General features: G+C 61.2%; 7 protein-coding genes across 23 annotated transcripts; 4 read left to right on the plus strand and 3 right to left on the minus strand.

Annotated features, from left to right (window-relative positions):
- Positions 1-67: 67 nt before the first annotated feature.
- On the minus strand, positions 68-4041 carry LOC102101806 (SMAD family member 6-like). The gene is made up of 4 exons (XM_005532383.3): positions 3071-4041; positions 2294-2707; positions 2037-2150; positions 68-1344 (listed from the first exon to the last, which is right to left on the minus strand). The coding sequence occupies exons 2-4, from the start codon at positions 2685-2687 to the stop codon at positions 815-817; spliced, it is 1038 nt and encodes a 345-aa protein (XP_005532440.2). The 5' UTR covers positions 2688-2707; positions 3071-4041; the 3' UTR covers positions 68-814.
- A 967-nt stretch (positions 4042-5008) lies between these two features.
- On the minus strand, positions 5009-7928 carry FLAD1 (flavin adenine dinucleotide synthetase 1). 3 transcript variants are annotated; one of them, XM_005532382.3, is made up of 7 exons: positions 7773-7928; positions 6915-7674; positions 6322-6469; positions 6039-6137; positions 5761-5950; positions 5321-5394; positions 5009-5239 (listed from the first exon to the last, which is right to left on the minus strand). In XM_005532382.3, the coding sequence occupies exons 1-7, from the start codon at positions 7926-7928 to the stop codon at positions 5104-5106; spliced, it is 1563 nt and encodes a 520-aa protein (XP_005532439.2). In that variant the 3' UTR covers positions 5009-5103. The 3 variants fall into 3 exon arrangements, with proteins under 3 accessions (XP_005532439.2, XP_014116338.1, XP_014116339.1); XM_014260863.2 differs by having other exon boundaries at positions 5813-5950; positions 7773-7917; XM_014260864.2 differs by lacking the exons at positions 5761-5950; positions 6039-6137 and having other exon boundaries at positions 7773-7917.
- Positions 7929-8264: 336 nt separating this feature from the next.
- On the minus strand, positions 8265-9205 carry CKS1B (CDC28 protein kinase regulatory subunit 1B). Of its 2 annotated transcripts, XM_005532329.3 has the most exons (3): positions 9050-9205; positions 8581-8708; positions 8265-8514 (listed from the first exon to the last, which is right to left on the minus strand). In XM_005532329.3, the coding sequence occupies exons 1-3, from the start codon at positions 9106-9108 to the stop codon at positions 8462-8464; spliced, it is 240 nt and encodes a 79-aa protein (XP_005532386.1). In that variant the 5' UTR covers positions 9109-9205; the 3' UTR covers positions 8265-8461. The 2 variants fall into 2 exon arrangements, with proteins under 2 accessions (XP_005532386.1, XP_005532385.1); XM_005532328.3 differs by having other exon boundaries at positions 8265-8708.
- A 97-nt stretch (positions 9206-9302) lies between these two features.
- SHC1 (SHC adaptor protein 1) lies at positions 9303-19476 on the plus strand. 6 transcript variants are annotated; one of them, XM_014260905.2, is made up of 14 exons: positions 9418-9477; positions 11352-11435; positions 14967-15128; positions 15371-15441; positions 15747-15810; positions 16078-16197; positions 16615-16668; positions 16783-16834; positions 17026-17152; positions 17250-17418; positions 17610-17670; positions 17791-17958; positions 18043-18305; positions 18571-19476. In XM_014260905.2, the coding sequence occupies exons 2-14, from the start codon at positions 11424-11426 to the stop codon at positions 18697-18699; spliced, it is 1452 nt and encodes a 483-aa protein (XP_014116380.1). In that variant the 5' UTR covers positions 9418-9477; positions 11352-11423; the 3' UTR covers positions 18700-19476. The 6 variants fall into 6 exon arrangements, with proteins under 6 accessions (XP_087924815.1, XP_087924814.1, XP_014116380.1 ...); XM_088068687.1 differs by lacking the exons at positions 9418-9477; positions 11352-11435 and adding exons at positions 13423-13520; positions 13782-13868; XM_088068689.1 differs by lacking the exons at positions 9418-9477; positions 11352-11435 and adding an exon at positions 9303-9365.
- A 136-nt stretch (positions 19477-19612) lies between these two features.
- On the plus strand, positions 19613-21667 carry PYGO2 (pygopus family PHD finger 2). Of its 2 annotated transcripts, XM_005532381.3 has the most exons (3): positions 19613-19912; positions 19991-20040; positions 20116-21667. In XM_005532381.3, exons 1-3 carry the CDS (start codon positions 19789-19791, stop codon positions 21187-21189), a joined length of 1248 nt encoding a protein of 415 aa, XP_005532438.3. In that variant the 5' UTR covers positions 19613-19788; the 3' UTR covers positions 21190-21667. The 2 variants fall into 2 exon arrangements, with proteins under 2 accessions (XP_005532438.3, XP_087924823.1); XM_088068697.1 differs by having other exon boundaries at positions 19613-20040.
- Positions 21668-21691: 24 nt separating this feature from the next.
- On the plus strand, positions 21692-25373 carry PBXIP1 (PBX homeobox interacting protein 1). 7 transcript variants are annotated; one of them, XM_088068693.1, is made up of 11 exons: positions 21692-21912; positions 22428-22506; positions 22788-22843; positions 22928-22995; positions 23073-23232; positions 23326-23538; positions 23619-23642; positions 23722-23795; positions 23880-24005; positions 24095-25065; positions 25146-25373. In XM_088068693.1, the coding sequence occupies exons 1-11, from the start codon at positions 21702-21704 to the stop codon at positions 25201-25203; spliced, it is 2040 nt and encodes a 679-aa protein (XP_087924819.1). In that variant the 5' UTR covers positions 21692-21701; the 3' UTR covers positions 25204-25373. The 7 variants fall into 7 exon arrangements, with proteins under 7 accessions (XP_087924819.1, XP_087924817.1, XP_087924818.1 ...); XM_088068691.1 differs by having other exon boundaries at positions 24095-25061; XM_088068692.1 differs by having other exon boundaries at positions 23088-23232; positions 24095-25061.
- Positions 25374-26092: 719 nt separating this feature from the next.
- PMVK (phosphomevalonate kinase) lies at positions 26093-27796 on the plus strand. 2 transcript variants are annotated; one of them, XM_005532324.3, is made up of 5 exons: positions 26093-26195; positions 26338-26401; positions 26977-27129; positions 27197-27326; positions 27529-27796. In XM_005532324.3, the coding sequence occupies exons 1-5, from the start codon at positions 26113-26115 to the stop codon at positions 27663-27665; spliced, it is 567 nt and encodes a 188-aa protein (XP_005532381.1). In that variant the 5' UTR covers positions 26093-26112; the 3' UTR covers positions 27666-27796. The 2 variants fall into 2 exon arrangements, with proteins under 2 accessions (XP_005532381.1, XP_014116343.1); XM_014260868.2 differs by having other exon boundaries at positions 26998-27129.
- The last annotated feature ends 2 nt before the right edge of the window (positions 27797-27798 follow it).

The raw sequence follows: 27798 nt of genomic DNA on the forward strand, positions 1-27798 counted from the left end.
GCAGAGGGCACTGCTGGCTCCCGGAGCCGAGTCCCGTGGGCGGCACCCATACGTGTAGGGACACGGGGATCTCTAGGTGCCGGTGGCACCGTTTATTTGGGTTAAAAACAGCAGACACGACTCGGGCAATCCGGGGTCCCCTCCGCCGCACTTACTCGGGGCTCCCCCATGCTGCGAAAACGGTTGAAGGACCCGGACCCCTCGGGCCTGGTACCCAGCTTGGGTAACGCCGAACCGGCCCCCACCCCAGGGGTGCTCACCTACCTCGACCCCCATTCCACCTGCCCAACACCCATCCAGATGTTCTAACCTGCCCGACACTCCAGCTGTGCTCACCTGTCCCACGCCCCCCAGTCGTGCCAGTTCCCTCCCATTCCCCTTGTCTGCAGTGACATTTAGGCCCACAGCTCCCCTCTCCTCCCCACTCCCTCCCTCCTCCCTTCTCTTCTGCTTTCCCTGTCCCCACCAGCAATGGCTGCCACGCCCCAGCCTGGCCCTGACAATGGGGACTCCTGCCTCATGCTTTGGTTTTTTTACAAAAATAGATAAATTATTATAAACTTGAACATTAAAATTATAACATATACTAAACAGGGCCCTGTGTCACTGAGAGCCCCGTGGCTGAAAGTGATGAGTGATGAGTGCCCAAGGGGGGCACTGCATCCAGTCAACACTCAGGCAGGGAGTCCCCATAGCAAGGACGATCCTGCTGCAACACAGCCCTGGAAGACACAGGCTGGGGAAAAGTGGAAGGGTCCCCAGCTTGTGAACCTGCTTTGGGGGAGCTCCCTGTCACCCCCCACCAGCTCCAGCCTCAGTGTGGCTGGTTCAGCAGAACCTCAAGCCAGCATGGGCAGGAGGTGATGAACTGCCGGGAGTAGCAGGGTCCCCAGCCCTTGGTAAAGCTGATGCGGATACTGTGGGGGTCACAGGGTCCCTCCCCAGGTAGCTGCCAGCCTGCTCTGTCCCCTGCCCAATCAAACACCTTTGCTGAGTAGCCAGGCAGCACCTTAAGGACAGTGAGCCCACAGGGACCAGGGGGGCTCAGGGTGGGTGAACTGACGAAGATGGGGTGCTCGCTGCGGTTGTATGCCCAGATGCCACCTGGCTCCCGACTCAGCAGCAGCCCCCGGCCAATCTTGCCACGTGCCCGCCGGACAGCACAGCTGCGGTAGGCAGCTGGCAACTGGGCCAGGCAGAACCCGCTGCCCCATGGCAGCTCGAAGAAGACATTCACTGATGCCTCATGCACGGCGTAGAGGCGACCCACGCGTGTCCGGTACTCCCAGTAAGCCAGCTTGCACCAACAGCCATCCTTGACGGTGCTCCATGAGAGGCTGGTGTCTGGCAGGGGAGAGCAGAGCTGTCACCACCAGGACATGACTGAACCAAGCAGCTGGATGGGCCAAGGGAAGTGGGCACAGAGGCATGGCACACCAGGGATGCCTCAACACAGGGTCCTGCACTAGGTGTGAGTCTCTGGAGCTGTTCCCAGTCCCCAAGTACCATGGTGAAGGAAGGGGTGGGGGAAGGCTGTGAGAGGGTGTTGTAGAGTTAAAATATATATATATTAATTTTGATAATAATATGATACCAGTATCATAAAGTCACCCTAGGACAGAGGGGTTGGTCCATGAGTGCAGGGGAAGGTGAGGCAGTGGCAGCTGGTGGCCTTGGTGGCCAGCAGACAGGCAGGAGTGGGAGCTGCGTGCGTCAAGGCACATTGTGTGTGCCCCCATAGGCAGTGCTTCCTCCAGCAGGGAGCCTGCTGCTGCCAAAAATAACAGTAGCTTCAGTGTCGGGCGGGGGTGGGGTGGGGGTGGTTGTCTGGGCCCAGGCTGCTCCCCCCGCAGGAACTCCTCATCCTGTGTCAAAGTCTTTTCCTCCTGCTGGGAGTAACTGCTGGCTCCATTCCCTGATTTTCATGTTCTCGCCCCTCCAATCTTTGCCTCTGACTCAGGGGTTCAGCCCTACCAAGTGCCCTCCTGCCTGCTGGGTGTGTCAGAGGGCTGTGGAGTGCGGTGGGCCCGTCTTACCGCACCAGTCCCCAGCATCGTAGCTGAACTCCAGGAGCTGAGTACTGGGGTGTTGGGGCTCATCTGGCCAGGAGGGACCACAGGATGCCTTCAAGTAGGGGGGTGGCGGGATTTCTGCAGGGGAGAGAGAAGGAAATGAGAGCCTGGGAGTACATCCTGCCCCCCTGGAGCCAACTGGAGCCTTGAGCCAGCCCCAGAGAGCAGGGGTCAGAGCCTGGGTGGGCAAGGCAGCCTCCAGTGTTGCCACCAGCACTCACCAGATTCAGCCAGGCGACTGAAATGATGGGGGTTGCAGCACAGCACAGCCAAGTCCCCACAGACCCCCTGGCCCCCAGCACAGTAGCAGAGGTGCTTGAGCTCATGAGATTGGTGGAGGTCAGGCCAGCGGAAGAGGCGACAGAGCAGGACTTGAGGGGGGACTCCCTGCTTGACCCCTCGTGCGTCTCCCCATGGTGCTAAAATGCAGCCAGAATCCCAGGCACCCTGGCTTTCCACCACCTGCACCAACAGCTCCAGCTCCTCATCCTTCAGCTTCTTGAAGAGGGCATGCACTGCTGGTTTGAGGGTACTGGGGGCATCCTCAGGGCTGGCTGCTGCACAGCGCTGCCGCCACAGCCTCCGCACCAGTCCAGCACGGCGTGAACGGAACATGGGGTGGTCGTGGGGACCACCTGCAGGATGGAAACAGGCATCATCCCCCATGCCCTGAGAGGGCTGTGGCTACAGGGGCTCCCAATGGGGACCCTGCTGCATCCTCCTGTGTCCTCCCAGATCCCTGGCAAGGCTGCTTTGCCTGGGTTTGCTGCTGCCATCCCCATTATGAGGGCATGGTGCCGCTTCAAGGGTTACTGGCATCCCCAAGATCACATCAAACATGATCCCAAAAACAACCCCCACTGCTGGGGAACCTGCCTGTGCTGAGACAGTGAGGGCAGGGGTCCATATGCTCCTGCCCACAGCACCTGCCCACTCCCCTCTCATCCCCCTATCAGGGGGCTGGGCAAGGGCTCCCTGCAGAAGGGGGTCTCACTCACTGTGGGTGGTGGAGGTGGGTGAGAGGCTCCAGGGCACTGCATGGGGCTGTGCTCTCAGGGCGGCCGGCGCTGCTCTGCCTGCCACGCGTCACTGCCTGGACTTTTTCCTGTGCTGGGACACTCTCCCCTCCCCCAGACCTTCCCATTTGAGGAATTAATTGATTTCCCTCATCCCAGCCAGCCCTGGGGCTGAGCCACCACCAGGGCCACCACATCAGGGCTACCACAGCAGGATGTGGCAGGCACCAATGCATGGGCTTCAGTGGTCAGGGATGCCCAGCACCACTCTACCAAGGCAGCCAAGCACAGCCAGGAGCCCAAACAGCACCACAGACACCAGTGCACAACCACATGGCAGGGTCCAGCTGAGTAGCCGATCTGGGCAGGGGGAAGACATGAGGCACAGTGGCAGGGCACCATTGTGGCAGACCCCATCCCTACTCGTGTCCACAAGGGGACTATTGCAAGGACCACCTAAACCTCTCATGGCATCTTGGGCAGAGGTTCCCGCTGCCCCTCAGTTCTTGACCCGGCCAGGCGTCTCCCTGCAGACAGTGGGTGAGGGTGGGAGCCTGCTCCACAACAAAGGAGCTAATGTAAATGGGACCCTTATCCCACGCCAGGCCAGGCTTCCTGCTCCTGACTTCCCGCCGAGATAAGGGAGGCCACACTGGCGCCAGTGCTGCTGCCGAGGACGTGCAGAGCTTCCCCTGTGCTGAGGTCAGGCACCAGCACAGGCAGCACTGGGGCAGGGTGGGCTCACAGACCCACAGCCATCCCCAAAACCACACTCTGGTGCCAACAGCCATGGTCTTTGCCACAGTTCCTAGCCAGGCTGGGCCCATTGGAGGTATTTTGCTCTAGCCGCTTCCCACAGACTGAAACAGGAAATGTCCAGAAGTGGGGGGGCAGGGCAGGCAGGAGATGCAGGCAGAACACCAGCTCCCCACACTTTCCCCTTAGCCCTGGGAGACATGGGGACCCTCAGTCTTGGACAGGGGCAAGGGGTGTGCTGGAGTGCCTTAGTGCTACCTAGGGCTAGGACTGGAAGGTTTGGGGACACACACAAACACACTCCCAGAGCTTTGGCGAAACAGATGCAGCCAGTCAGGCACTGCTCAGGTTTACTAGGGTCTCTGATCAGGCAGAACACAAGCTGGAGCAGAGTCTCAGTGCCAGAGGTCCATCAACTCCATCAGCATAGGGTAACAAGCACAGTCCTGGGGACAGGAGAGAGGCACAGGGGGTAAGGACCCACTGAGCAGTACCAAGGTCACACCCTCTCAACCCCCCAGACACAGCCAGGCTCTCTGTCTCCCCTCAAACACCATGGCCAGGCCCTTTTCACTCCAGGAGCACCATGGTTGGGCTCCATCACCCCCAAACACCACAGCCAGGCCCCTGTGATGTTCCAAGCACCATGTCAAGTCAAGCTGCAGGCAGGTCACTCACCCACAGCACCAGGACAGGCAGGGGCTGGTGTGGTCCTGTGACACCGCAGAGGCCCTTCCCTAGTCCAGCAGCTCACGGATGCACCAGCTGCAGAGAAGGAGGTAGATGCATTCCTGCAGAAGCCGCAGCAACCACGAGCCCAGGCACAGCCCCAGGGAGGTGGCAGTGGGTGATGACAGTGCCAGTGCCTGTACCAATGCCACTTGCTGAGGAGCACCTTGCAGACAGGCTGCCATGGTCCAGAAGAGGTGCATGGCCTATGAGGAATCAGCAGGCTCTGACATGGTGGGAGAGGCTGCAGTGCCGACATGCAGGGCCCTGGCTAGGGGCCCTGGCAAGCACTGGAACCTGCCACATTCGCCGCATTTCTAAAGCTTCCACAATGGTACATGCAGGGAGGGGGCACAACCTGGGGACCCTTTTGTTCCTCCCACTCCTGCCCCATGGAGCCCTCAGGGCTCAACAAGGCCACATGCCAGTGCAGTCTAGACTGCAGCGGTTTTATTTAGTGCTGACAGGCAGCAACTTTATTCAATGTCACTCCCAGAAGCATTCCAGTGGAGCCTCCCAGAGTGCAGCTTTCACTGGCGGGAGGTGCGCTCTTCTTCCTCATTTTCCAGCTCATAGGCAGGCCGGTAGCTCTCCCGGCCCTGAGCATCAGTATAGCGTAGTGCTGGGTTCTTCCGTGTGTTGGCCATGCTCCCCAGGGACGTGTAGCTGCAGAGGGAAGAAGCAGCTGCAAAACTGCACCCAGCGGCACTGGCTGTGCATGTGAGAAGGGCAGCACAGGGCACTCACCCCTTGTCATAGAGGATACAGTAGGGGACAAAGAGCTTGCGCAGGAACTCCCAGATGTCCCGGTAGGTCCAGTCCTGCAGGCAGAATTGGGCACGGATTGAGGCAGAGGCAAAAGGCTGCTCCCCTGCCTTCCAGGGAAGCAAGCCAGACTTTCCTGGGAGAACCAGATGGTCATCAGAGCACCACTGTCCCCCCCAGCACTTCCCCAAACACAGGGAAACCACCCAGCAGGCAAGAATGAACCCTGCCCAACAGCTCCCAGCTGCAGCAAGGGGCACCCATGGCTGCACAGCAGGGCAGCACATACTCTGTGAAAGCGAGTGAGAGAAGCTGTCTAGGATGGGAGTGGATTACTGCTGGTCCCCAGCCCCATCAGATCCCCCTACCAGGCCCTGTGGCAACAGTCCCAGCCCCAAAGCAGGTGGAGGCCTGGCCCATACCAGCAAGGGGTTCACCCGCATGTAAGGGGGCCAGTCAGGGTCTGTCACACACATGGGGGTCAGGGTGCGTGAGTAAGGGTCCGTCCGCCGTGTTCCCATCAGGACAGCCTCCAGCTGTGGCTGCTGCTCCTTCAAGTGGGCCAGCGCCTCCCGGATGGAGCCCTCCACAGTGCAGAGCTGAACCCCATACCTGTGCAGGCAGGATGGGCAGTTGTCTGTGGGCTGCAAGCAACGCTGCACACCCTCTGCACAGCAGCCCACTCCACTCTGCCTCCTACCTCTGGACTGTTGCCTGAATGAACTGCTCCATTTCAGGAAATGGGGACACAGTGCGAATGTAGAGCACCTGCAGCCTCTCCTGCCTTGCTGGGAACTGCCTGCAGAGAGACCCGGTGCAGCTGGACTCTGACCAATGGCAACTGCAGCATCCAGTACCCACCAGCTAGATCCCAGGAATCCACTTATTCCCCCAGGGCAGAGCAAGCAAGAGCCCCAGAGCCCTGGCCAGAGTCTGCAGGACCCCTCAGCCTTGCCCCAGCCTGGAGCCCCATGTGTGAGTACCTCTGCACAGCAGCATGGACAAGGTGCAGCAGGGCTGTGCAGTCCTTGCCCCCGTTGAAGCCCACGCAGAGCTGGACCAGGCTGTACCGGTCCAAAGCCTCCTCGATGGTTCGCAGAGCTGCTGCCACCTTCTGCCCCAGGGCTGAGCCTGCCAGGACAGGAGAGTTGGTGCCTGCCCAGCTCATGTTCCATCAGCATGGCGCCAGGGCCTATGGCACTTCACCCTCTGGATACATCTCATATCCAGACTCGTAGCAGAGCCGTGGCCGGCACCATAGCCAAGAGCTTGTTCAACCCAGAGATCTGGGCCACAACGTGACAGGGATCATGAAGGCAGTGGGGAACTGTGGCACTGATGCTTCTGCTGCACACTGCGCTCTCAGACCCTGCCACCACCAGCCCTAACTGAGGTTACAGGTTCCATTCCCACCTGTGTGGGATGAAGCCCACTGCAGCTGCAGCACCCCTCAAGACTCCCAGCACACCACAACAGGCAAGCTCTGCTCCCAGGCTGGTGTTCCCACTGCCCCAGCCTTGCTAGGCTATACAGGAGAAGCATGGAGGCACAGAGCTGCAGCACCTCTTCCTGGTACCTGACTCAGCCAGGCCATAAACCTCCACAGCTGCTGGAGAGACACAGTCTGTCACCAATGGTACAGCAATGCCTGGTGGCAGCTCCCTCATCAAGAAGCAGTACGCTTCCTCCAGGTCCTGCTCCGACTCTGAATCCAGGGTCAGCTTCACACGGTAGTAGTTGCTGGTCCAGTCTGGGTAGGAGCCCAAGCTGACACGGCCCCGGAAGGTGGCATCAGCCCAGTCCAGCACAGGCGTGATAAACATCTCATCGGACGCCACATAGATGGTGCGGGAGTGGAAGTGGATCTGTTTGCTTTGAAAGAGGTGAGCAAGGCCATCTAGGGCACGCTCCATCAGTGCCGGGATGCCAGGGAAGATGTAGACATTACGCACACTGACTAGTGGGTACTTGAAGGTGTTGCCAGTGTGCTGGTCTGTGCCATAGTTGAGGCAGGAGGACTCGGGGACACGAGCCAGCTTCATCTCAGGGCACTGCACCTCCGTCTTGCCAAAGAACTTGTGCACCAGGGCCACCAGCTCGGGATGGAGGATAACGCTCTCCCCAAAGGCCTTAGCCACAGCCTCGAAGGTCACATCATCGTGCGTGGGGCCGATGCCCCCGGAAGTCAGCACGAAGGTGAAGCGGGCAGCAAAGGCAGCCACCTCACTGGCGATGGCCTCCACATCATCGGGCACCACCGAGATCCGGGCGACACTCACGCCAAGAGCACGAAGTCGCCGGCACATGAAGAAGGAGTTTGTATCCTGCGTGTAGCCCTGAGGGGAACGGAGACGCCCATGACGGGGTGCCCCGACCCCAGGCGCAGGCCTCAGCCCGCCCCACCCCCGCCACCCAGGCCCATCCCCGGCCGCACCTTGAGAATCTCGTCGCCGATGATGATGATGCCGGCGGTGTTGGCGGATCCCCGGGCCTCTGCCGCCGGGCCCGAAGCAGCCATGGGGCGACAGGGGGCAGCGGGCCAGCCCGCTCGCCCCGTAGCCCGCAGCGCAGCCCGCAGCACCCCCAACATGGAGCCGCCCGCCCACCCCCGCACACCGCGACACCACCCCGCACGCTCACAGGCCGGTCCACACGTCCGTCACGCGACCTCGCCAGCACCCATTGGCCGAGAGGCGGGACCTGTGGGGATAGAACCATCGCGGAGGGAAGGAGGGTGTCGGAGCAGCTTCACGTCCATGACCGTGCCCGGCAGGCCGGAGCACGTGCGACCCCCTCTCCGGTGGGCACCGGGAGGCCGCCCCCGACCCCAGGAAGCCCTCCTTGGGAACAGGATAGGCTCCGCGGTACCGGGACCACTTCGCCCTCCACCCCGCCCCACCTCCCCCAGGCACTGCAGACAGACAGCTCCCAAACATGACTTTATTGAAGCTTTGGAGGCATCGCAACGGAAAGAGCCCCCGGAACCAGGGCCAAGTCGCCAAAACGGTGCCCAGGCAGCATCGAGGGTCAGGGGGTGAAGCCCCCAAGAAATCCCGAGGAGAGAAGGAGGAAGGTGCTTTCTCAGCGTGTAAGGACCGGGAGCTTCGGCACACCAGGGGCCACTCACTTTTCTGGCTTCTTGGGCAATGGCCGTCGGAAGAGCAGGATGTGGGGCTCTGCGGGGCAAAAGAGGGGGTCAGGCCAGGCTCCCTGGGCACCACCCGCTCCCCCGCGGGGCTCACCTGGCTCGTGGATCATGTAGTGGACCCAGCCCTGGCTCTGCTGCACCCCCAGGTTCCGCCACTCCGACTCCGATAGCAGGTGGGTCTTGGGCACCAGCTTGGCGATGTCCTTGGGCAGCATCACGTGCCTGCGGCCCCGCATTTCAGTCAACACCAGGGCACACCCGACAACCTCTCATTCCCCAGGACGGAGATTCCCTACCGGGGAGCTGTTAACGGGACCAGTACTATAACCCAATACAGAACCTTTACCGGGATCCCCCGTATTACCAGGATAAAACCCCTCTTGCTGCACTAGGAAGCCATGACTAACCCAGCACTCCCCTCCCACTAGCGAGCCGTTAATAGCCTCTCCACCCGACCGTTTTACTTTATCGAGGCATTTTCCTCCCTCGTCCCGGGAAACTTTAACCTAGATCTCTGCATCCTTATCAAGCAGATGTTACCGGGACCCCTTCCCGCTCCGTACCGGTACTCAAACTCCTCATCATCGTACTTGTCCGAGTAGTAGATCTGTTTGTGCGCCATGATAGGCCCGCGGTGCCCTCCCTCGGCGGCCGTTGGCGCCTCCGCCCCCCGCGGCGCTTTCAAACACCGCCGCCCCACGCGCTCATTGGGTGGCACCGCAGCGGGGACGGGGCGGGGCGGTTGCCCATTGGTTGAGGCTCGCGCGACGCGGCGAGGCCATGGCGCCGCTTCCCGCGGGCCGGGCGCAGCCCGCGATTGGTTTGTGGGTCACGTGACATGTGCGCAGCGGGGCCTCGCCGGAGGGGCGCGGGCCGGAAGTGAGTGGCGGCGAGTGCGGCGGCGGGGGGGGGGGGAAGGGAGGCGAGGGGGCGCGCGAGCGCGGGGACGGCGAAGAGCGGCGTGAGACCCGCGCGTGACCGATGGTGCCCGGTGAGCGCGCGCTGGCTGGGGTGGTGAGGGCGCGCGCGGATGGAGGAGGGGGGGTCCGCGCGGGGCCCGGGATCCAAGGCCAGGCCCAGCGGCGCCCCCGCGGCCGCAGTGTCGCCAGACTGAGGCCGCATCGCTCGCCGCCACCTTCCGCGGAACGAGTGGGGGTTCTGCCCCAGCCGCTCCCTGGGCTGTGAGGGCCGAGCCGCCCTTCCCAGCTGTCTCGTTTGCCCAGCGTGAGGGAGCCTAGCCGTGGGGCAGGCCCGGACCCTCCGATATGCGGCCCGACGGCGGCTGGAGAAGCCGGTGCCGTGCTGTGCTAAGATCTTGGGGTGACCCACCCGACGTGGCGGCTGGTTGTGTGTGCCTCGAGCTCAGGCTTGCATGCCCCACCCCGTACTGGTGCGATACACGGAAGGACACCTGCTGTAGAGGTGCTCCAGGGTCTGGGAAGAACCCCGAGCCCCAAGACTAGCATGATCTCCAGCAGGGACGGGGCATCGGCTGGGTTTGGAGCGTTCCTCACCCTTTGCGGTGCTGGGGTTTGCCCTCCTGCCTTTTGTGCTTCAGAGTAAGGCAGCAGAGAGTACCTGGAGCCTACCCAGCTGTTGTGTACGTGGGTAGCTGTTTCCCCTTGCAGATCTATATCTGTTCTCCAGCAGATGTTCTTGCTTCTCCCGTTGAATTTCTTAAATGGGGTCACCCACACAGGTTATCAACCATGGACAGGGTCGTTCCAGGGAAACGTGACCTGGGCCCTGCTTGCCACGTTGGCACTGCAGAAGTTTGTGGGCAAAGGGCACTTGTCGGTGCTTGCCAGGGTTGTCTTGGTCTCAGCCTGTAACAGAAGGACTGAAGATGCCATCTCTTCTCAGCCAAGTAGGGCATGAAGATCCACCCACTGCCCTTTGGTGGTGAAATGCCTTGGCTGGGCCACCTCTGGAGCTGTGCAAAGCAGCGTACCTTCCTTGGGAGGGACACAAATGGGCTGAGCACTCTTGCTCCAGGTCCAGATGCTCCTTCCCTGCCGCCAGCCTCAGTGCCGGTGTCCAAATGGCCTGGTCTCCACCTCTGCTTGGCAGTGGCGTGGTGCTGCAGGGGTCGATCTCCACTGCCATTGCAAAGCATAGCTCTCCTTATCTTGCCACCTTCCAAGCTAATGATGACAGCTGGCACAGGCTGCAGATAAAGGTACAATTGCTGCCAAGCAGTAAATCATCTGCTGCCCTGCACTGCTCCACTGGCCAGGCCTTGACTGCCTTGGCTGGGCAGTGGGAGTGGGAATGAGAAGAGCTTTGCTTGCCTTGTTTTCCCCTCACAGAGCTTCCTGCCTCTGCCAGCTCACCCCTTACCCCTTGTAGACTCTTTCCGTGACTCCTTTCTTCACTGGTCTCCTGGGAGGAAGGGACACAGCCCTGGCGGCTCTGTGTATAATTTTGCATCAGAATGCCAGCTGAGGAGGTAGAGGAGGGGGGACCTCTGCCCCCCTGGGTTGCCTTCACTCTCCCTCCTTGCGTGTGGCTTTCCAATACTGGTTTTTGTGCTAGGTAGGGATCAGCTCCAACATTTGTCTGGGGTCACAGAGTGAATCTCAGCTCCTGATACCATTTGCCAGTTTGGGCAGGGCCTAAGCAGTGCTAGGCTTAGCCTCGTGTTCCTTTCCCAGCGCATCTCATCTCCATCCTCTCTCCAGTGAGAAAAAGGTGGCTTCCAGGTTTCTCTCACCTTCTTGTCTCAGCAGCATGTTGCACAGTAGCCACAGCCCCATCTACCTGTGGACAGCATGGAGGAGCAGGGTCTGCCTCTTGGCACCATGGCCCCCACCTCAGCAGGCTGGGACAGGGCTGGCTAATTCCCTGTTTGTCCCCGAACCGCAGGTCAGAGTGCCAGACAAGAGGGGCTGTGTGTCTCTGCTCCCTGCCCGGGGCCTGCCCTGCCCTCCGCCGGCGATGGAGTATGTGGTAAGGACTTCGGTGGAGGGCTAAGTGGCTTTGGTGGTGGATCCTGCCTGCCTCCTCTGCCCTCTGGGAGGTCTCCAGCCTCTTGCCCAGATCTCCACTGGCATCTCCTAACCTCCTCTTCAGAATGAAGGAGAGGTTGTGTGCAGGAATGCATAAATGTTGTTTGATGCTGCTGTGATGCGTGGGGGAAAAAAATCAGCTATTGGCTGGATATGAGTGTTCTCCTTTGCTTCACCCCTGCCTCAGCAGTTTAGCATTGGCTACAGTTGGACAGAGGGGGGTTTCCTGCCCAGGGCAAGGTTTGTGTGACCGCCCACACCTTGCTGCGATTTCTTGCCAAACCACTGGGATGTTCCAAGCCTCTGACTCAGCTCCCAGTTTTTTTCCAGAGAGTATGTTGATAGTGGAGCCCTGAGCATCCCCACTCTGCTTCTCTTCCTTGCCCCAGGTGGTATGTGAAGTCCCAGTCTTAGGTGCCTGAAAGCAGCCCACATCCCTCTGTTTCTCATGATCCATTGTCTTTCTGTGGTGGCAAGGCACATGGAGCAGCTGAGCCAGGACATGTCCCCAGAGCTCCTTGGGGGCAGTCGTTCCAGCTGCTCTGCTCATACTCTGCTGCAGGGGCAGGAGCTCCTGGCAAGGGGGAGGACTGCAGCCTGTGGCTTGGGACTGCCTGTTCAGGCAGGGCCAGCATTCTTCGCCTTTGCACATCTCCAGGTTTGCCTTCTGCACTCAGAGCCCACTAAGAGGGAGGTCTGATGCCCTGGGGCTTGCAGAGCTGTAATGGTGGCAGCTCTGGTCTCCAAGGGCTGGAAGCTGCGATGCATCTTGTCACAGGCTGTTGAGTGATGTGGGCAGACTGGCCTCGAAGGTTCTGAGAAAATCAGGAATTACTCTAGCTTATAAAAGCAGACATGCGTCTGAGCAGGGGCTTCAGCAGGGAGGCTCATTAGCTCTTTGCTTCCTGGAGGTGATGGCCGCTCTCGGGTGGTGGGAAGGGGCGAAGGAGTCACTTCTGCCCCCTTGCAATTCCCTCCTGCTCTTATCCTGGGGAAGTATCAGGGCTCACAGAGCTGCCATGCCAGGACAGGCCCACCCACACCCACATCAGCCAGTGGCCAGTCTGTCATGGGCAAGCCCCAGTGCCCTGCGGCCACTTGATGCTGCCCAGCCAATCTACCCTGGCAGCAGGGCTGCACTGGCCCCTCACCAGGCCAGCAACTTCCTGGCTCCGGGCTTCCTGCTTTTCTTTAGAGGAGTGTTGCTACAGCCACAGGAAGGTCACAGTGCTGAAGAGCTGGGGGCCCCTGGAGGGGACAAGCACTTTGTGGAACAGCCAGCACAGGCTCTCTGTGCCTGTGGGACCACCATGGCTGGTGGGGGGGGCTGGTGTTCACAGAGCTAGTGTGCATGGCCAAGGAGATGCTTCAGTGATGGGCCCGCTGTCATGTGCCACAGCCCCTTGCATCACATAGGTGGCAATTTCCAGCCCTGTTCTGACTTTCCTTTCCCTGTCCCCATGGCAGTGTAACAGGCTTTGTGAAGTGGGACAGGCAGCTGCCAGTGCCAAGCAGTGCTGGGCAAAGGCTCCAAGCAGAGAGCCTTTTCCTTGGTCTGGATTTACGCAGTTTTGGTTTGGTGGCCAGAGCACCTGGTGGTTGGTAAGGGTCTGGCTTGTGGTGTGTCAGGGGTTGGATTCTGCCTGAACTCCTTGCCTCAGCCCATAGGTGGTGGAGGGAGGAAAGCTCTTGTCCCTCAGTGGGGCCAAGGCTGTGGAGGGCAGCACAGTCGAGCTGGCCCAAGTTCCTGCTGCATGCCAGTGCATCAAGGATAGGGGAACAGGGCAGACCTGTCCCTGAGCCCCCTGATCCGCAGGTGGGAGTTTTGCCCAGCTCCCCGAGGTTGAAGGTGCCAACTTTTGCCCCCGGCACATTCTTGCTGCCCGCTACCGCTAGCCCCGCCTGTGACCTTGATTTTTCTGCTCCAGATAAGCGCTGCGTCCCCACCCCTCGCCGGGAGCCCCTCCTGCGCTGCGCCCCAGCCCCAGCACAGCCCGCGTCTCGGGCAGAGCCTGCCCTGCCGCCTGTGAGTCAGCACAGCTCTTCCGATCAGCCACAGCCCCTTCATCTCTTCTCCCGGGAGGAACAGCTGGGATGCGGGAAGCAGCAGCAATTAGCTGCAGCCTCTCCCGTAGGCTCCCCACCATGGCTGGGGGTTTGTGCTAAGCCCTGCTTTGCCCAGGGCACAGCCTACCTGTATCCTGCTCCTGGCCATCCTCCTCTTTCTCCCACCAGCCCTCCAGGCAAGATCTGTGCTCTCATAGGACTGCATGTCCCTGTATTCCAGGAAGCTGTGAGCACCGGTGTCATCTCAGCATTGCTGCTTCCCCCGGCAGAGCCTGGCAAGCCAACTGCAGCTGCTCACCACCGGCACGTGGGTTGCGTGGCACGGGCTGCCACAGAAGGACCTTGTTCCCTCCTGGACAGTGCTTGGAGCAGGGCTGGGATGGGCTTGGATGCATTCTTTGTCTGCCTTGTCTCCGGGCTTTAAATATTCATGCTTTTGATCTCCTCTTAGCGGGCAGCGGCACGGGGGCTGGAGTGAGTTGTGGGGTGGAGAGTGGCCGTGCTGAACCCAGCAGCAGGGCAGAGGGAGCTGGATCTGGTCCTGGATGAAGACAATGGGATTTGTTCCTGGCCCAGTGTTGGAGTGGCAAGGGTCTTGAGGACTTCCAGGCTGGGGAACAGAGCATTCTGAGCTCCCCTCCCTGTACCAGCGGCTCCCTGGCGTGTCGCTGCAGCCCCATTTCCTACCTGCTGTGGTGCATTGCTCTCAATCTGAACGGATCTGCACATCCTTGCTGACACCGATCACGATTGATCGGCTGTGCCTGCACAGTGCCAGGCAGCCCCTGGACCTGCTGCCCAGCGTCCCAGGCCCAGCTCTCCCTGCCAGCCATGCTGGGCTGGCGTGGACCTAGTGCAGAGCTCAGCCAAGGCTTCTGCTCGGGGGCAGCTTCCCGGCAGCTGCAGGCACTCGGATTCTCTGTGGGGCCTCTGTGAGGCCCAGCTGGCTGCATCCACCCTACTGCCACTCTGGACAGGGCGGCTGTGGCCCTTCTCACCTGTCTCCAGCATGGATCTCCTGCAAAAGAGCAAATACAGCCACCTGCGGAACGAGTCTGTCTCCCCTCCAGAGGAGGCCATGGCGGGCCTGGGAGTCCCGCCCTCCCCAATGGAGTCCTTTGCAAGCATGCATTCTCTGCCTGGTTCCCTGTCCTCCTCCTCCCTCAGCCATGCTGCACCTCTCAGGGAGCACTCACCTGAGTTGGAGGAGAGCCCTACCACCCTCTGCTCCTTCTTCCCCAAAATGGCCAACCTGAAGCTCTCCAATCCTGTCAACTTGCTCAGCTTGCGGGGCTCTTCAGCCGGCAGCAACTCAGGGGAACCTGGTCCCCCTGGGATGCCAGCACTGGTGCCAGGGGTTGCTGCCAGCCCCAGCTCAGTGAGACCTGTCACTGTCTGTTCCCAGGATATGAACAAATTGAGCTGTGGGAAGAAGACGCGGGTGGAAGGTGGCCAGCTGGGGGGTGATGAATGGACCCGCCATGGCAGCTTTGTCAATAAGCCCACCCGTGGCTGGCTGCATCCCGATGACAAGGTCATGGGCTCTGGGGTCTCCTACCACGTCCGGGTGAGTGCTGGGGAGTAGGGGAGAGTGGGAAGGGTCACTGTGGGGATTTGGAGACCTCCTGGTGGTAGGATGCACCATGGTCTTTGCGGGAGGGGTGGGGGACAGGGCAATGGGCAGTGAGATTCCCAGGGAAGTTACTGCTGTTACAGAGCTTGAGGGGTGTTTGAGGCCCCAGCCCCCTCCTGGGCTGCATGGGGGACAAACTTCATGGCTGGCCAATCTCACTTTGCTCTCTTGCATAGTACATGGGCTGTGTGGAAGTGCTCCAGTCCATGCGGGCTCTGGATTTCAGCACCAGGACACAGGTGACCAGGTGAGCTCTGCCTCCCCCCAGGGGCTGCTTCTTTTGGAGAGGGGTGAGGAAGTTGTCTGAGTCCTAGGCAAGCCCCTGGTATCATGTGGGGCTTTCAGTGGGGTCCAGGGGCTGCTGGAGCCCATCCAGTACTAATTCCAGTGCACTTTGCCCACCCAAACAGCCCCAGCTGGCACTGCCTGAGAGCTTTCACTTTGTCACCCTGTCTCTCTTGTGCTGATCCCTGTGTCCTCAGTCCCATGGTTGGGGGGTCTTGGGGAAAGGCAGGCACTGTGGAGACTGACATCTCACTCTACTCCCTGCAGGGAGGCCATTGGGCTGGTATGTGAGGCTGTGCCTGGTGCCAAGGGAGCCATGAGGAGAAGGAAGGTGAGGCCTGGCTGGGAAGCTGCTGGGGGAGCGTGCATGGCTGGTTCAGGCACAGGGCCAAGGACCAGATCCCAGCCCAGCTGGCAGTGCTGTGCTGGTCAGCCCAGGGGTCTGATCTTCGAACTGAGGCTTGGGCCAGGGCCAGTGGTGAGGACAAGGTGCCCATCTCTACTGTGAAAGCAGAGGGATGTGCCCTGTCCTCCTGCCTCTGGGCTGTCTGCTGTCTGGTCTGGGGAGCCCCTTCTCTACACTACCATTTGCCCCTAGCCCTGCAGCCGCTCCCTGAACTCCATCCTGGGCAAGAGCAACCTGAAGTTTGCAGGCATGCCCATCACCCTGACCATCTCCACCAGCAGCCTCAACCTCATGGCCTCAGACTGCAAGCAGGTGAGAATGGGGAGGGGTTGAGTTGGCTTTGGACAATTAGGAATCCTCGTGTACCTCACCCCAGGTCTTGCTGGGGCAGGGCATGCCCCCAGCCTCCTCAGGGAATGTCTGAATGAGCTGTGTGATGAGTGCCCACCTCCCCTCAGTCCCTGGGGCTGAAGAGGGGGAAGGAATATGCCATGTGCTTTGCGGGATCTCTCCTGGAGATGGTGAGACCCAAGTCCCCTTGACTGGGGCCAGATCTCCTGGTTTTGACCCCACTCCCGGTGATGTCCCAGTCCTTTTCCTCGTGGTCTGTGGCTCACAACCAGGGCTCTGGAGGATTTTGAGCCCCCGTGGCAGGTCAACCCTGGGAGGAGCCTGTGGGTGAGATATAAGAAATTCCTGGCTGTGTCCAACAAGCTCTCCACCTTGCAGATCATCGCCAACCACCACATGCAGTCTATATCCTTCGCATCAGGGGGAGACCCGGTGAGTACACAGGGCCCCCATCCGTGCCCTGTGTAGGGGCCTCTCCTGAGGTCTTAGGTCTTAGGCCCAGTGTTCCCCAGCAGCCCTGTCTCACTGCTGCTGTCTCACCCACAGGACACAGCTGAGTATGTTGCCTATGTTGCCAAAGACCCCGTCAATCAGAGAGGTGAGGGTGCTGCAAAGGTTCTCAATGCCAAAGCCACATTTTGGAGGTGTTTAGGATCAGTTCAAGGTGGGGGGGGGCGGGGGCAGAACTGGATGACCCATAAGAAAGCTCTGGAGTGTACAGGCCAGGCTCAGGGGTGAAGAACCTTAGTGCTGGAGTTCCACAATCCCATCCCACCATTTTCTACCCAGCCTGCCATATCCTGGAGTGTCCTGAAGGCTTGGCACAGGATGTGATCAGCACCATAGGGCAGGCCTTTGAGCTGCGCTTCAAGCAGTACCTGAAGAACCCTCCAAAGCTGGTGACGCCCCACGACAGGTCAGAGCAGGATTGTGTGGCAAGAAGGAAGGTGGTTTTGGAGAGGGGATGCAGCTGTGGCTGCTGTCATGGGCTTATCTGTACTGTGCTCTCCCAGGATGGCAGGGTTTGATGGCTCTGCCTGGGACGAAGAAGAGGAGGAACCAGCCCCAGATCACCAGTACTACAACGACTTCCCTGGCAAGGAACCTCCCATTGGGGGGGTCTTGGACATGCGGCTGCAGGATGGGGCTGCTCAGACCCCAAATCACTTGGGTGCCACACTGGTGAGGCTCTGGGCATGTCCTCTTGGGAAGACACTATCTTAAAAGGGAGATGTAGGGACCCTCACTGGGCCATGCGTTCTGCTGAAGGTTACTTATGTCTCCCCAGTGTCTCTGTCAGCCTGGGGTGTGGGGAGCAGGAAGGGGAATGAGCAGGAAAGGGGGAGGGGGCTCATCACTGCCTCTCCCTGCAGCCTGTCGGCCAGTCATCCAGTGGGGACTATGACCCCCAGAAGCAGCATGCTCCTGCCCAAGGTAATGTGATGGGTTCGGCCAGTCTCCATCCTCTTTCAGGGACCCGAAGTGCTCTGATGGTGGGCACTGGTGGGGGCCCTAGATAGGCTGAAGCCCTGCTGACCACAGTGCTCCTGGTAGCAGGGAGAGAGAAATACCCAGCTCCGGCAGGCACATCTGGCCGCATGGACCTGTTTGATGACCCATCTTACGTCAACGTGCAGAACATAGACAAGACACGTCAAGCTTCAGCTGCTGGCACCCCAGCCACAGCCAATGGCAGCACACAGAGGGACCTTTTCGACATGAGTGAGTGGAACAGTGGCTGCAGCCAGGGCAGTAGATAGTTGGCTGTGGGCTTAGTTGTGGTTCCCTGCTCTTCTCTCCTTGCAGAGCCCTTTGAAGATGCCCTGCGTGTACCCCCATCTGTGCCTGTAGGGCTGCCCCCCGCCCAGGTGGTGGCCTCCATGGAGGAGCAGCTGAGACGGGAGCACTGGTACCATGGGAAAATGAGCCGCAAGGAGGCTGAGAAGCTGCTGAAGGTGAATGGAGACTTTCTGGTGCGGGAGAGCACCACCACCCCAGGCCAGTACGTGCTGACTGGCTTGCAGGGTGGGCAGCCCAAGCATTTGCTGCTCGTCGATCCTGAGGGAGTGGTGAGTCCATGTAGGGGCCTGGGGATGGAGCTTGGGACAGCAGGGGCAGTCCTAGGAGTTACAAGAGCCACCAGAACATTGGGGTTCTGCACTACTTGTCAGGGAACAACTCTGGGCTGGCTTTGGAGATGGAGAGGGCCTGGTGGAGCATGGGTTTGAGACTGCAGCTACAGCTCTGTGCCTAGCCCATGCCATGGCGGGTGGTGGCTCTGGGCTTGTGTGGGCCACTGACAGCCTCCTGAGTGCCCCTTTTCTGGCTCCCCAGGTGCGGACAAAAGATCATCGCTTTGAGAGCGTCAGCCACCTCATCAGCTACCACATGGACAATCACCTACCCATCATCTCGGCCGGCAGTGAGATGTGCCTGCAGCAGCCAGTGGAGAGGAGACTGTGAGCGTCTGGGGACCCCAGTGCACAGCACCCCCAATGCACAGCCCTCTGGCCATGTTATATGCTCCAGGGAGCACTCAGACTCTTCTAGGTGCTCCACCTAGGTGCACCATCCTGAACATGGACTTGGCTGAGAACAGGGCTCTCCTTCCACCACATGGAGCTGGTGGCCATGGGAGGCTCAGGCTGTGAGTGCCTGCAGGGTGGGGAACTGTTCTTGTGAAGCCCCTGCCCCTCCAGCTCCAGCCTTTGCTCCTACCAAAACCCAGTCCTGCTGTTGTGCCACAGCCATTCTTGTGCTTGCCAGCATGGGCTCAGGACTGGCAGGGCTGAGCCCCCTTGAGCCAGAGGCAGCCTGTCTTTATCTCTGGCCCCTGGGCCAAGAAAGGGGCCCATGGGGGGCTCTGCTCCTCCAAGCACGAGGCCCTCGACTGTACCCAGATCACATTACGTGTTAACTCTGTGCCTTGACCCCGCAGGTCCCACACTCTTATGCAAAAGCAGGGGCTGGTTACAGAGCCTCCCCCATGCTCCGACCACCCTGTACCCCATCCGTGACATGCTTGTGCTCCAGGACATCCACCACCACGTCCCTTTCCTCCCTGCCCGTCTCGGCCGGGCACGGGCAACTCTGGCAGCCCTGGGGTGTTGGCGGGAGGGACCTCCCCTGCATGCACAGTGTAACTCCCCCCAAGCCAAAGCGCAGCCCCGCCCCTCGCAGGCCCCCTGGCCCCGCTATACCAAAGGAACTGGCGGTTGTATTAAAGTTGGTATTTCTCTAGGTCCTGGCTGGTGTGAGCTGTGGGCGGGTGGTTCCGCCCTGTGCTCCCCTACGGGCGCTACAGTTCGTCCTTGTTCCTTCCCTTCCCCCCCCCCGGGACCTCGTATGTGGTTTGTCCCGTCTGTTCCCTTAACCGTGCTCCCCCTTTCCATCTCGCTGGACTTGGTTTGGTCCGACCGAGGAATGGGGTGGGAGTCTGTGGTGATTGCCACATCTCGCGCACTTCGCCCTGCCCCCCGCGCGGTGTGATTGGCCCCGCGCCGGTTCCGGTTCCGGTCGGGCCATGGCGGCGACGCGCGCGCTGTGAGGGCTATGGCGGCCCCACACTCAGAGAAGCTGGAGGGAGCGGGCCCGGCCCCCCCGCCCCCGCCGGGGCCCCCGCACCCCGCGGGCAGCGCTGCCGCCGGCGGGCCCGGCCGGAAGCAGGGGAAGGCAGGTGAGCGCGGGTGGATAGGGATCGGGGTGGGTGGGGGTCGCTCTGGCCCCGCTGACGCGGCCTCGTTTGTCCCCGCAGGGCTGCAGATGAAGAGCCCCGAAAAGAAGCGGCGCAAGTCCAACACGCAGGTAGGGCCGGGTTCGGGGCGGCGTGGGGGCCGGGGGCGGGCCGCTGCAACCCTGACCGCCACCTTGTTCCCTCAGGGCCCTGCCTATTCGCACCTCTCGGAGTTCGCCCCGCCGCCCACTCCCATGGTGGACCACCTTGTGGCCTCCAATCCCTTCGAGGATGATTTCGGGGCTCCCAAGTTGGGGGCGGCCCCTGCCCCTTTCCTGGGCAGCCCCGTTCCCTTCGGCGGTTTCCGCGTGCAGGGGGGGATGTCGCCGCAGGTTCCACCTGGTTACGGCGGGGGTCCCCAACCCCTGCGGAGGCAGCCCCCCCCTTTCGCCCCCGGGCAGATGGGCCCGGCCTTTAGCATGCCCACCCAGAATCCAAACTACGTGCAGCCGGGGGCCTTGACCTTTGCTGGGCAGCCCTTCAGCCAGCCCCTCGGACAGAACTTCAGCCCCTCTATGGGGCAGCTCATGCAGGGGCCTGTTGCAGGCTTCGGGCCCATGATGTCCCCTACTATGGGGCAGCCCCCGCGTGGGGACATGGGTCCCGGGCCAGCCCTCAATCCCCCCGGGGGGCCAGCAGTGGCTCAGCGCTTCAGCCAGCCCAGCAACCTCTTTGGACAATCACCCATGCAGCGCCCGGGGCAGAACATGCCACCCCTGCCCCCCACGGCCAGTCCCTTCCCTGGGGCAGATCCCGGCTTCCCTACTAGCAGTGAAGAGGGAGCCAAGAACCCTCCTCCCAGCACCTTCACCCAGGAGCAGCACTCGGGCTCCCCCGCCACCGTCAATGGGGCACAGCCTGGCTTCGCCCCCAACAGTGCTGCCCGCAATGCCAGCACTCCTGAGACCAACAGCCTCCCGTTGCCAACCCCCGGCAAGGCCACCAGCACCTCAGGGCACCAGCCGCCACCAGGGCTTGTGTACCCCTGTGGGGCCTGTCGCAACGAGGTGAATGATGACCAGGATGCCATCCTGTGTGAGGCCTCCTGCCAGAAGTGGTTCCACCGAGAGTGCACAGGGATGACTGAGAATGCCTATGGGCTGCTCACCACTGAGGCCTCTGCTGTCTGGGCCTGTGACTTCTGCCTCAAGACGAAGGAGATCCAGTCGGTCTACATCCGTGAGGGCATGGGACAGCTGGTGACCGCCAACGATGGCTGAGCTACCATTCAGCCGCCATGTACATCTTTCCCCCACTGATTTAGGACCAACCCCCCATTTTTTGTAAATGTCACCCCCCCTGCCAGCCGGAGAGGCAGTGCCATGCGCTGGCTGTGGCTGCTCGCTAGGCACTGCCTGCCACCGGGACCCACTAGGGGATCTGGGACGGTGCTGGCCATGCCGTTGTAAGCCCTTTGCTGTGGGCAAGGCTCTGGCCTCAGTGCACCGGCTTCGTGAGGGCTTGAGGTTTTCTGGTGCTCCACAGTGCTGCCCCCATTTAGGTCACTGCCTTGCAGGGGGCACCTCCTGGGCTGTGCAGCGGTCCTGGTGCCCCCTTCGACATTCACGGGGCAGTCCCGGTGCACTCTTCTCCGATGCTCGGGACGGTCCCGGTACCCGCTCCCCGCCCCAGATGCGTCCATTTTAGCCAATCGTTAATGGAAATTTTTGTACCGTCGTTATAAAACTCTAAAACGCGCGTGTTGCTGTCTGTCCGAGGAAGGTGTCTGGGGATGTCGGTGTCTGTCTGGTACCGGGCGGGTGGGCGCCGTGGGGTGGGGTGTTCGGTAACGGCGGGGCCGCGCCCGCTGTTCCCGCTCCCCGCCCGTCTCAGCGCGACGCTGCGCCGCAGGCTGCGATTGGCTGCTGGTGTCACGTGCGCGCCCCACCTCGGGGGCGGTGGCGGCCCTAGGGAAAGTTCCCGGCGGGACGCGGCGGGTGCAGGTACCGCCGGGGCTGTGGAGAGGCGGTGCCCCTGCCAGGCCGGAACCGGCATCGGGACGGGGCCGAGGGACGCGGGCGCAGCTTGGATGAGGCTGTGGAAAGCGGAGAGGAGGGGGTTGTTGGCGGGGCCGTCATCCCCAGGCCGGTTCTGGATCCCGGGCGGGTGGGGGGAAGAGAAGGGGCAGGGGCTGCTCGAGACCCCTTCCAGTGCTGCCGCTTTGCTGTGGGGCGGTGGGATCCCGATCGGGGCCTCTGGTTTCCCCACGCCGGGCCCCGCGTCTCCTGTCCACCTGCTGGGTGGTGTCACCGGCTAAAAATACCCCGCGGCGGCAGCTGGTGTCAGTGGAGGTGGAGCCGCAGAGCCGGTGCATCGGGACGGCTCCCTCAGTCCCCCAGCTACAGGTTGGAGGGACTGGCTGGCACCGGGACCATGGCTCTCGCGGTCACATCCCGCTGGTGCTGGGAGCTGGGTCGTGTCCCGCTGTCCGTGAGTTCGCTGGTCTGTCCCCTTGCAGGTAGCACTGGACTGTCCCTATGGCGGAGAAGTTGGATCCCCGAGATTCAGAGAGCAGCTGGGTGCTGGCGGGCAGTGAGGTGAGGGCTGACAACCATCAGAGCAGACCCTTAGTGCTTGAGATCTCCAGGGCAACATCCCGGAACCGGGGACCCCACGCCTTGGGGCCCTTAGGGCAACCCCCCAAGAGGTGGACACCCCCGGGCACACCCCGCCCCCCCCCCCCCCCAGAGCCTACCTCAGGCTCCAGGCAGAGTGGGGCACATGAAGGTCAGGGCTAAAGGTGTCTCCCCATGTCCCACTTCCCCTAGGGTCTGCCCGTTGAGACAGTGGGTCCAGAGCAGGACTCGACCTCCCACAGGTCTGACAATGAGGAACCGCAGGAGGAGGATGAAGGCACCCAGGACACAGTCACAGGCAGGCAGACACCGTGGGTATGAGGCAAGCCTGGTGTCACCTTCTTGTGCCACTGTCTCATCCCCATGCTCTGCCTCTCCCCAGCCATGGCCACCAACGGTGTGACTACCTTCTCCAGCCAGACCTTGTGCCTTGAGGGTAGCAAGCAGGGGGTGAGTCAGAACTGGGGGGGGCTGGGGCTGAGTTGGAACTGGTGCTGTTCCCCACACTGGGACACCTCATGTGCCAGTGCCTGTGTCTGCAGAGCCCAGAGGAGTGTGAGGACTTCAGCACATGGGCAATGCCTGCCTTGGATGGCTCTGCAGAGCCCAGGACATTGGAGGGCGATGAGCAGGAGGAGCTGAATGCTGAGGCTGAGCCACAACCCTTCCCTGACACCCCCCAAGCAGGTCAGGGTCTCACAGGGGACTGGCCTGAGGGAATCTGTGCTGGCAGTGTTTAGGTGTAGACCCTCCCTGGAGGCCCCCCCCGTTTCCCCCTAGAGCCAGCAATGGAGGACATGTGCCGCACCAGCAGTGACAATAGCATGGAGGGGCTGCGGTGGCGGCAGGGCCACAAGCCACATCCTGGGCACCCCACTGTCATGCCTGCCCCACACCGGGGGACAGCAGACACCAGTGATGACGGGCTCAGTATGAGCAAGTACCTGCTTGGTGTCTTGGCGTTGGTTGCTGTGGGGCTGCTCATCATCACTGGTAAGTGGGGTTCCCAGTAGCCAAGGACCCAGGGACAGGGTGGGGTCCAGATATCCTCCTGATTGTCCCCTCCTCCCCAGGTGGTATCTATGACATGGCAGATGGTGAGTACAGGCAACTAGCCCAGCCAGACAGTGGGACACCTTGCAGCAGCCTGGACATTCGGACCCATGTCCTCTGCAGGCCCTGTGGAGAGTGTGGAGAGCTGGGACTTGGCTGCTGGGGAGCAGGAGTCGCTGTTGTCTATAGACAGCAATGTAAGGAGGGGTCTCAAGCAGGGCTCAGTGAGGGCAGAGGGTGTCCTCAATGCTCTCAGGGCTCCCAACCTTTCTGTCCTCCAGGACTCGCAGCAGAAGCCCCCTCTGCCAGATGCTGGGGGCCCACAGAGCATGCAGTCTATGAACCAACTCCTGGACAAGCTGGCCAAAGAGAACCAGGAGATCCGGCTCATGCAGGCAGAATTACAGGTTGGTGCCCAGTGCCATGTCTCAGTGCCGCGTCCTGGTGCTGCTCTCCTGCTGCCACCTCTTTCACAGCCCCCCCACTCCTGCCCCAGGCCCACAAAGAAGATCTGCGGGCACTGCTGCACAAGAGTGAGCGTGGGGTGGCAGCAGCCGAAGCACAGCAGCAGAGTCTGGCTGCAGAAAATGCGCAGCTTCGTGCGGCACTGGAGCGGGAAGTCATCGCACTGCGGGAGGCCCGGGCTGAGCTGTGGCACTTGCAGGCCACAGGGGCACCAGGCAGCACCAGGGAGCCAACAGCAGAGCAGCCACATGCCACAGGTGCGCCAGTGCACAGCAAGGCCGCAGCACGGTGGCATGGCAGTCTGAATTCATTGCGGCAGGAGCTAGCAGACACCCTGGACCGTATACAGGGCTCTGAGGATTTCAAGGGGCTTGTGGAGGAACTAAGCACCCTGGATCAGCACCTGGCCCAGGTGCTGGAGGCAGAGGGGTTGGGGTCCTTCTCCACACCCTGGAAGAAGCCATTCAAGGTGGAGAAGGAGAGCAGGTGGCACAAACAGCATGGCGTTAAGGGGTCCCCCCACAAGCAGGAGAGGAGAGAGCATGGCAAACCCCACAAGAAGGATCCCCAAACCGCCTGTGAACACAAGCCAGGCAAAGCCTGTGGGAAGGTGTCTCACAGACACCCCCAGCATAGTTCCCATGAGGTGCCCCGGCTCAGGCAGTACCGGGCACCACAGGGCTGTTCTGGGGTGACTGACTGTGCCCAGAAGGAGGGCCAGGAAGTTCTTGGGGCTGCACTGGAGCCAGTGCAAAAGGTGCAGTTCCTGCAACTGCTGGAGACCTTCATGGGGCAGTTGGGCTTGGGGGGACAATATAGGAGGCTGGCATCGCGGCTTGATGGGGCCTTTAGGGCTGACGGTGTCTTTGCCCATGACCGCCTGCGGTTTGTCGATTTTGTGGATGATGTGGAGGAGATGCTTGAGGAGATAGCGTGGCAGGAGTTGGGCGACAAGGAGGCGGTTGATGACTTCGAGGAGTACATGCTGCAGCACTACAGTGGGTGAGCTGGGGTGGGTGGTGCCAGGGGTCCCCAGGGATTCCTCCCTCCTGCACCCCATCACACGTCCCCTTCTCTTGCAGCACCTCCAGGAACGTGTGGAGCCAGAGAGCCCCAAGGCAGCATGGCAAGCAAGGGTAGAGCCAGGGGGCCAGTGTTGTAGTGTGCCAGCACCCCCACACAAGGGCTCCCCACGTGCTGTTTATGGGCGTCTTGGGGCTACCATTGCACCCTGTAGGGTCAAGTAGGGCCACATCCCCAACCAAATGCACTGTGTGATGCTGCATCATGAATAAAGTCACTGCTGGGCATAGCTGTGTGGATGTGGGGAAAATGGGGGTGCTGGGGGTGGGGAAGGAAGGGTGCTGAGGGAAGAGAGCTGGGGAAATGGGGGTTCAGAGGAGGAATAGGGTGTGTTAAGGGGAGAGCAGTAGGGACTGGAGTGCTGTGGGCAAAGAAGGTGCTGTGAGAGAAAAGGGAGGAGGAAGGGCTGCTGGGGGAGAGGGGGTGCAGATGAAAATGGAGGGCAGAGGGGAATATGGTGTGTTGGAGGGGAAGGGGGTTGCTGGGGGAGAAGAAGAGGAAAGAGGAGTGCTGGAAGAAATGAGGGGCATTTGAAAAAGTGGGGTGCGGAGATGGCATAGGGATGTTGAGGAGGAACGGAGCTCGGAGATAAAAGGGGGTACTGGGAGAAATGGATGCTGGGAGAAAGCGAGGTGCGGAAGAGGAATAAGGGTTGGGGGAAGAGTGCTGAGGGAATGCAGATGCTGGGAGGAAAGGAAATGTTGGGAGGAGCAGGGTGCTGGGGAAAGGGAGCTTCAGAGGAGAATGGACGGTGTGAGAAGGAAGCGGGGGCGCTGGGGGAGGGGAGGGCAGGGAGGCAGAAGGCTGCTAGGGGTACAGGATCCTGGGGGGAACGAACCCGCCATACCCCGCGGGCATTCGCGGGCACCCTTGGTGCGGCGCTGGCTTTGCCCGGGAGGGGGCGCCGTGACACCCACGTCCTGCCGGGGGGCGGAGCCAGCGAGCCGGGGCGGGGACGAGGCGCCTATGGCGGCGCCGCGCGCCGTGCTGCTGCTGAGCGGGAAGAGAAAATCGGGGAAGGATTTCGTGGCCGAGGAGCTGCGGAGCCGGTACCGGGCGGGGCGGGACTGGGGCAAGGGGTGACGGCAGGGAAGGCGCGGGGTGCGGAGATGGTACCAGAGGACAGGGAGGCCGGGACTTGGCCGAGTGGAGCCGGTGCCAGTGCCCGTCCCCCTTACCCCTCTCCCACAGGCTGGGTCCCGACGTCTGCACCATTCTGCGCCTCTCTGGGCCCCTCAAGGAGCAGTACGCCAAGGTACCGCGGTCGCGCCGAGCCGTGTCACACCCCGCCGAGCTGTGCCGGGACATTGTGCCGTGCTGTGCCGTCCCACCCTCATACCGTACCACACCATGACATACAGTGCCACACCATCCTGAGCTGTGCCGGACAGTGCCATGTTCTACCACATGCTGTGCCGAACCGTGCTCTTACTGTGCCACACCGAGCCTTGCTGTGCCACACTAAGTTGTGCCAGGGCGTGTGCTTTGCTGTTCTGTGCTGTCCCATGCTCACGTCATGCTACACCACACCACACAGTGCTGAGCTGTGCCTGCCCTGCCATGCTGTGCTGTGCCGTCTGATACTTTGCCATGCTGTGCTGAGCTGTGCCATGCTGCACTACACCAAGCCATGTCAGGACATGCTGTGCCAAGTTATGCCATCCCACGATCATGCTGTGCCATTTCGTGCCAAGCTGTTGCATGCTGTGCTGTACTGAGCCATCCCATTCCATCATGCTGTGCTGAGGCATGGCATGTCACAACATCTGTGGCTGTGCCATGCCATGCTCGTTGGCCCAGACCATGCCCACTGAACCCCCTTCCCCACAGGAGCATGGTCTCAACTTTCAGCGACTCCTGGATGCCAGCGCCTACAAGGAGATGTTTCGTCAGGACATGATCCGCTGGGGCGAAGAGAAGCGCCACAGTGACCCTGGCTTCTTCTGCCGGGCAGCAGTGGAGGGGGCGCTGCAGCCAGTGTGGGTAAGTTTTGGGGAGTACATGGGGGCACTGGGGGCGGAGGACAGGTGCTGATGGAGCCCCTGCGCAGGTGGTGAGTGACACACGGCGCCTCTCAGATGTGGAGTGGTTCCGGGACGCCTATGGGGATGTGGTGCAGACTGTGCGGGTGGTGGCTACTGAGGAGACAAGGAAGAGGAGGAACTGGGTCTTTGTCAATGGTGAGCAAGTGTGGGGCAGCTTCACCTAGTGTGACACCAAAACTGGGGTTGCCCAATGGGCACAGGTCTGCTGCTTCCACTGCTGTTCCTTGGCAGTGGGAGCAAGAGGCTTTGGATCGAAGCCCCCAGCTCTGGGGGGTGAGGCCATGGTAGGGGGTACAGATAGACAGATCCTGACCATCCTTGGGTTCTGTGCTACCAGGGGTGGATGACACTGATTCTGAATGTGGCCTGGACCAGGGAGTGGCCTTTGATTGGGTGATCACCAATGACGGAGATAAGGTGGCCCTGGGTGAGCAGCTGGAGATGCTGGTGCAGTCACTCCACAGGAGCCTATAGCTCCATGTCTCTCCACTGGGGCTTGGGGACTGCATCATCCTCCCCTTCCCCCCAGCCCCTCAGCATCTCCCCCTCCACCTCCTTTAGCATGCTTCCTGTTCTGGAATAAAGCTCTGACGCTGAGAACCGCTGC

Source organism: Pseudopodoces humilis, chromosome 31 (assembly GCF_049639895.1).
Source record: "Pseudopodoces humilis isolate 2021_Gansu_Grassland_sample_001 chromosome 31, ASM4963989v1, whole genome shotgun sequence".
In the NCBI taxonomy this organism is placed as follows: domain Eukaryota; kingdom Metazoa; phylum Chordata; class Aves; order Passeriformes; family Paridae; genus Pseudopodoces; species Pseudopodoces humilis.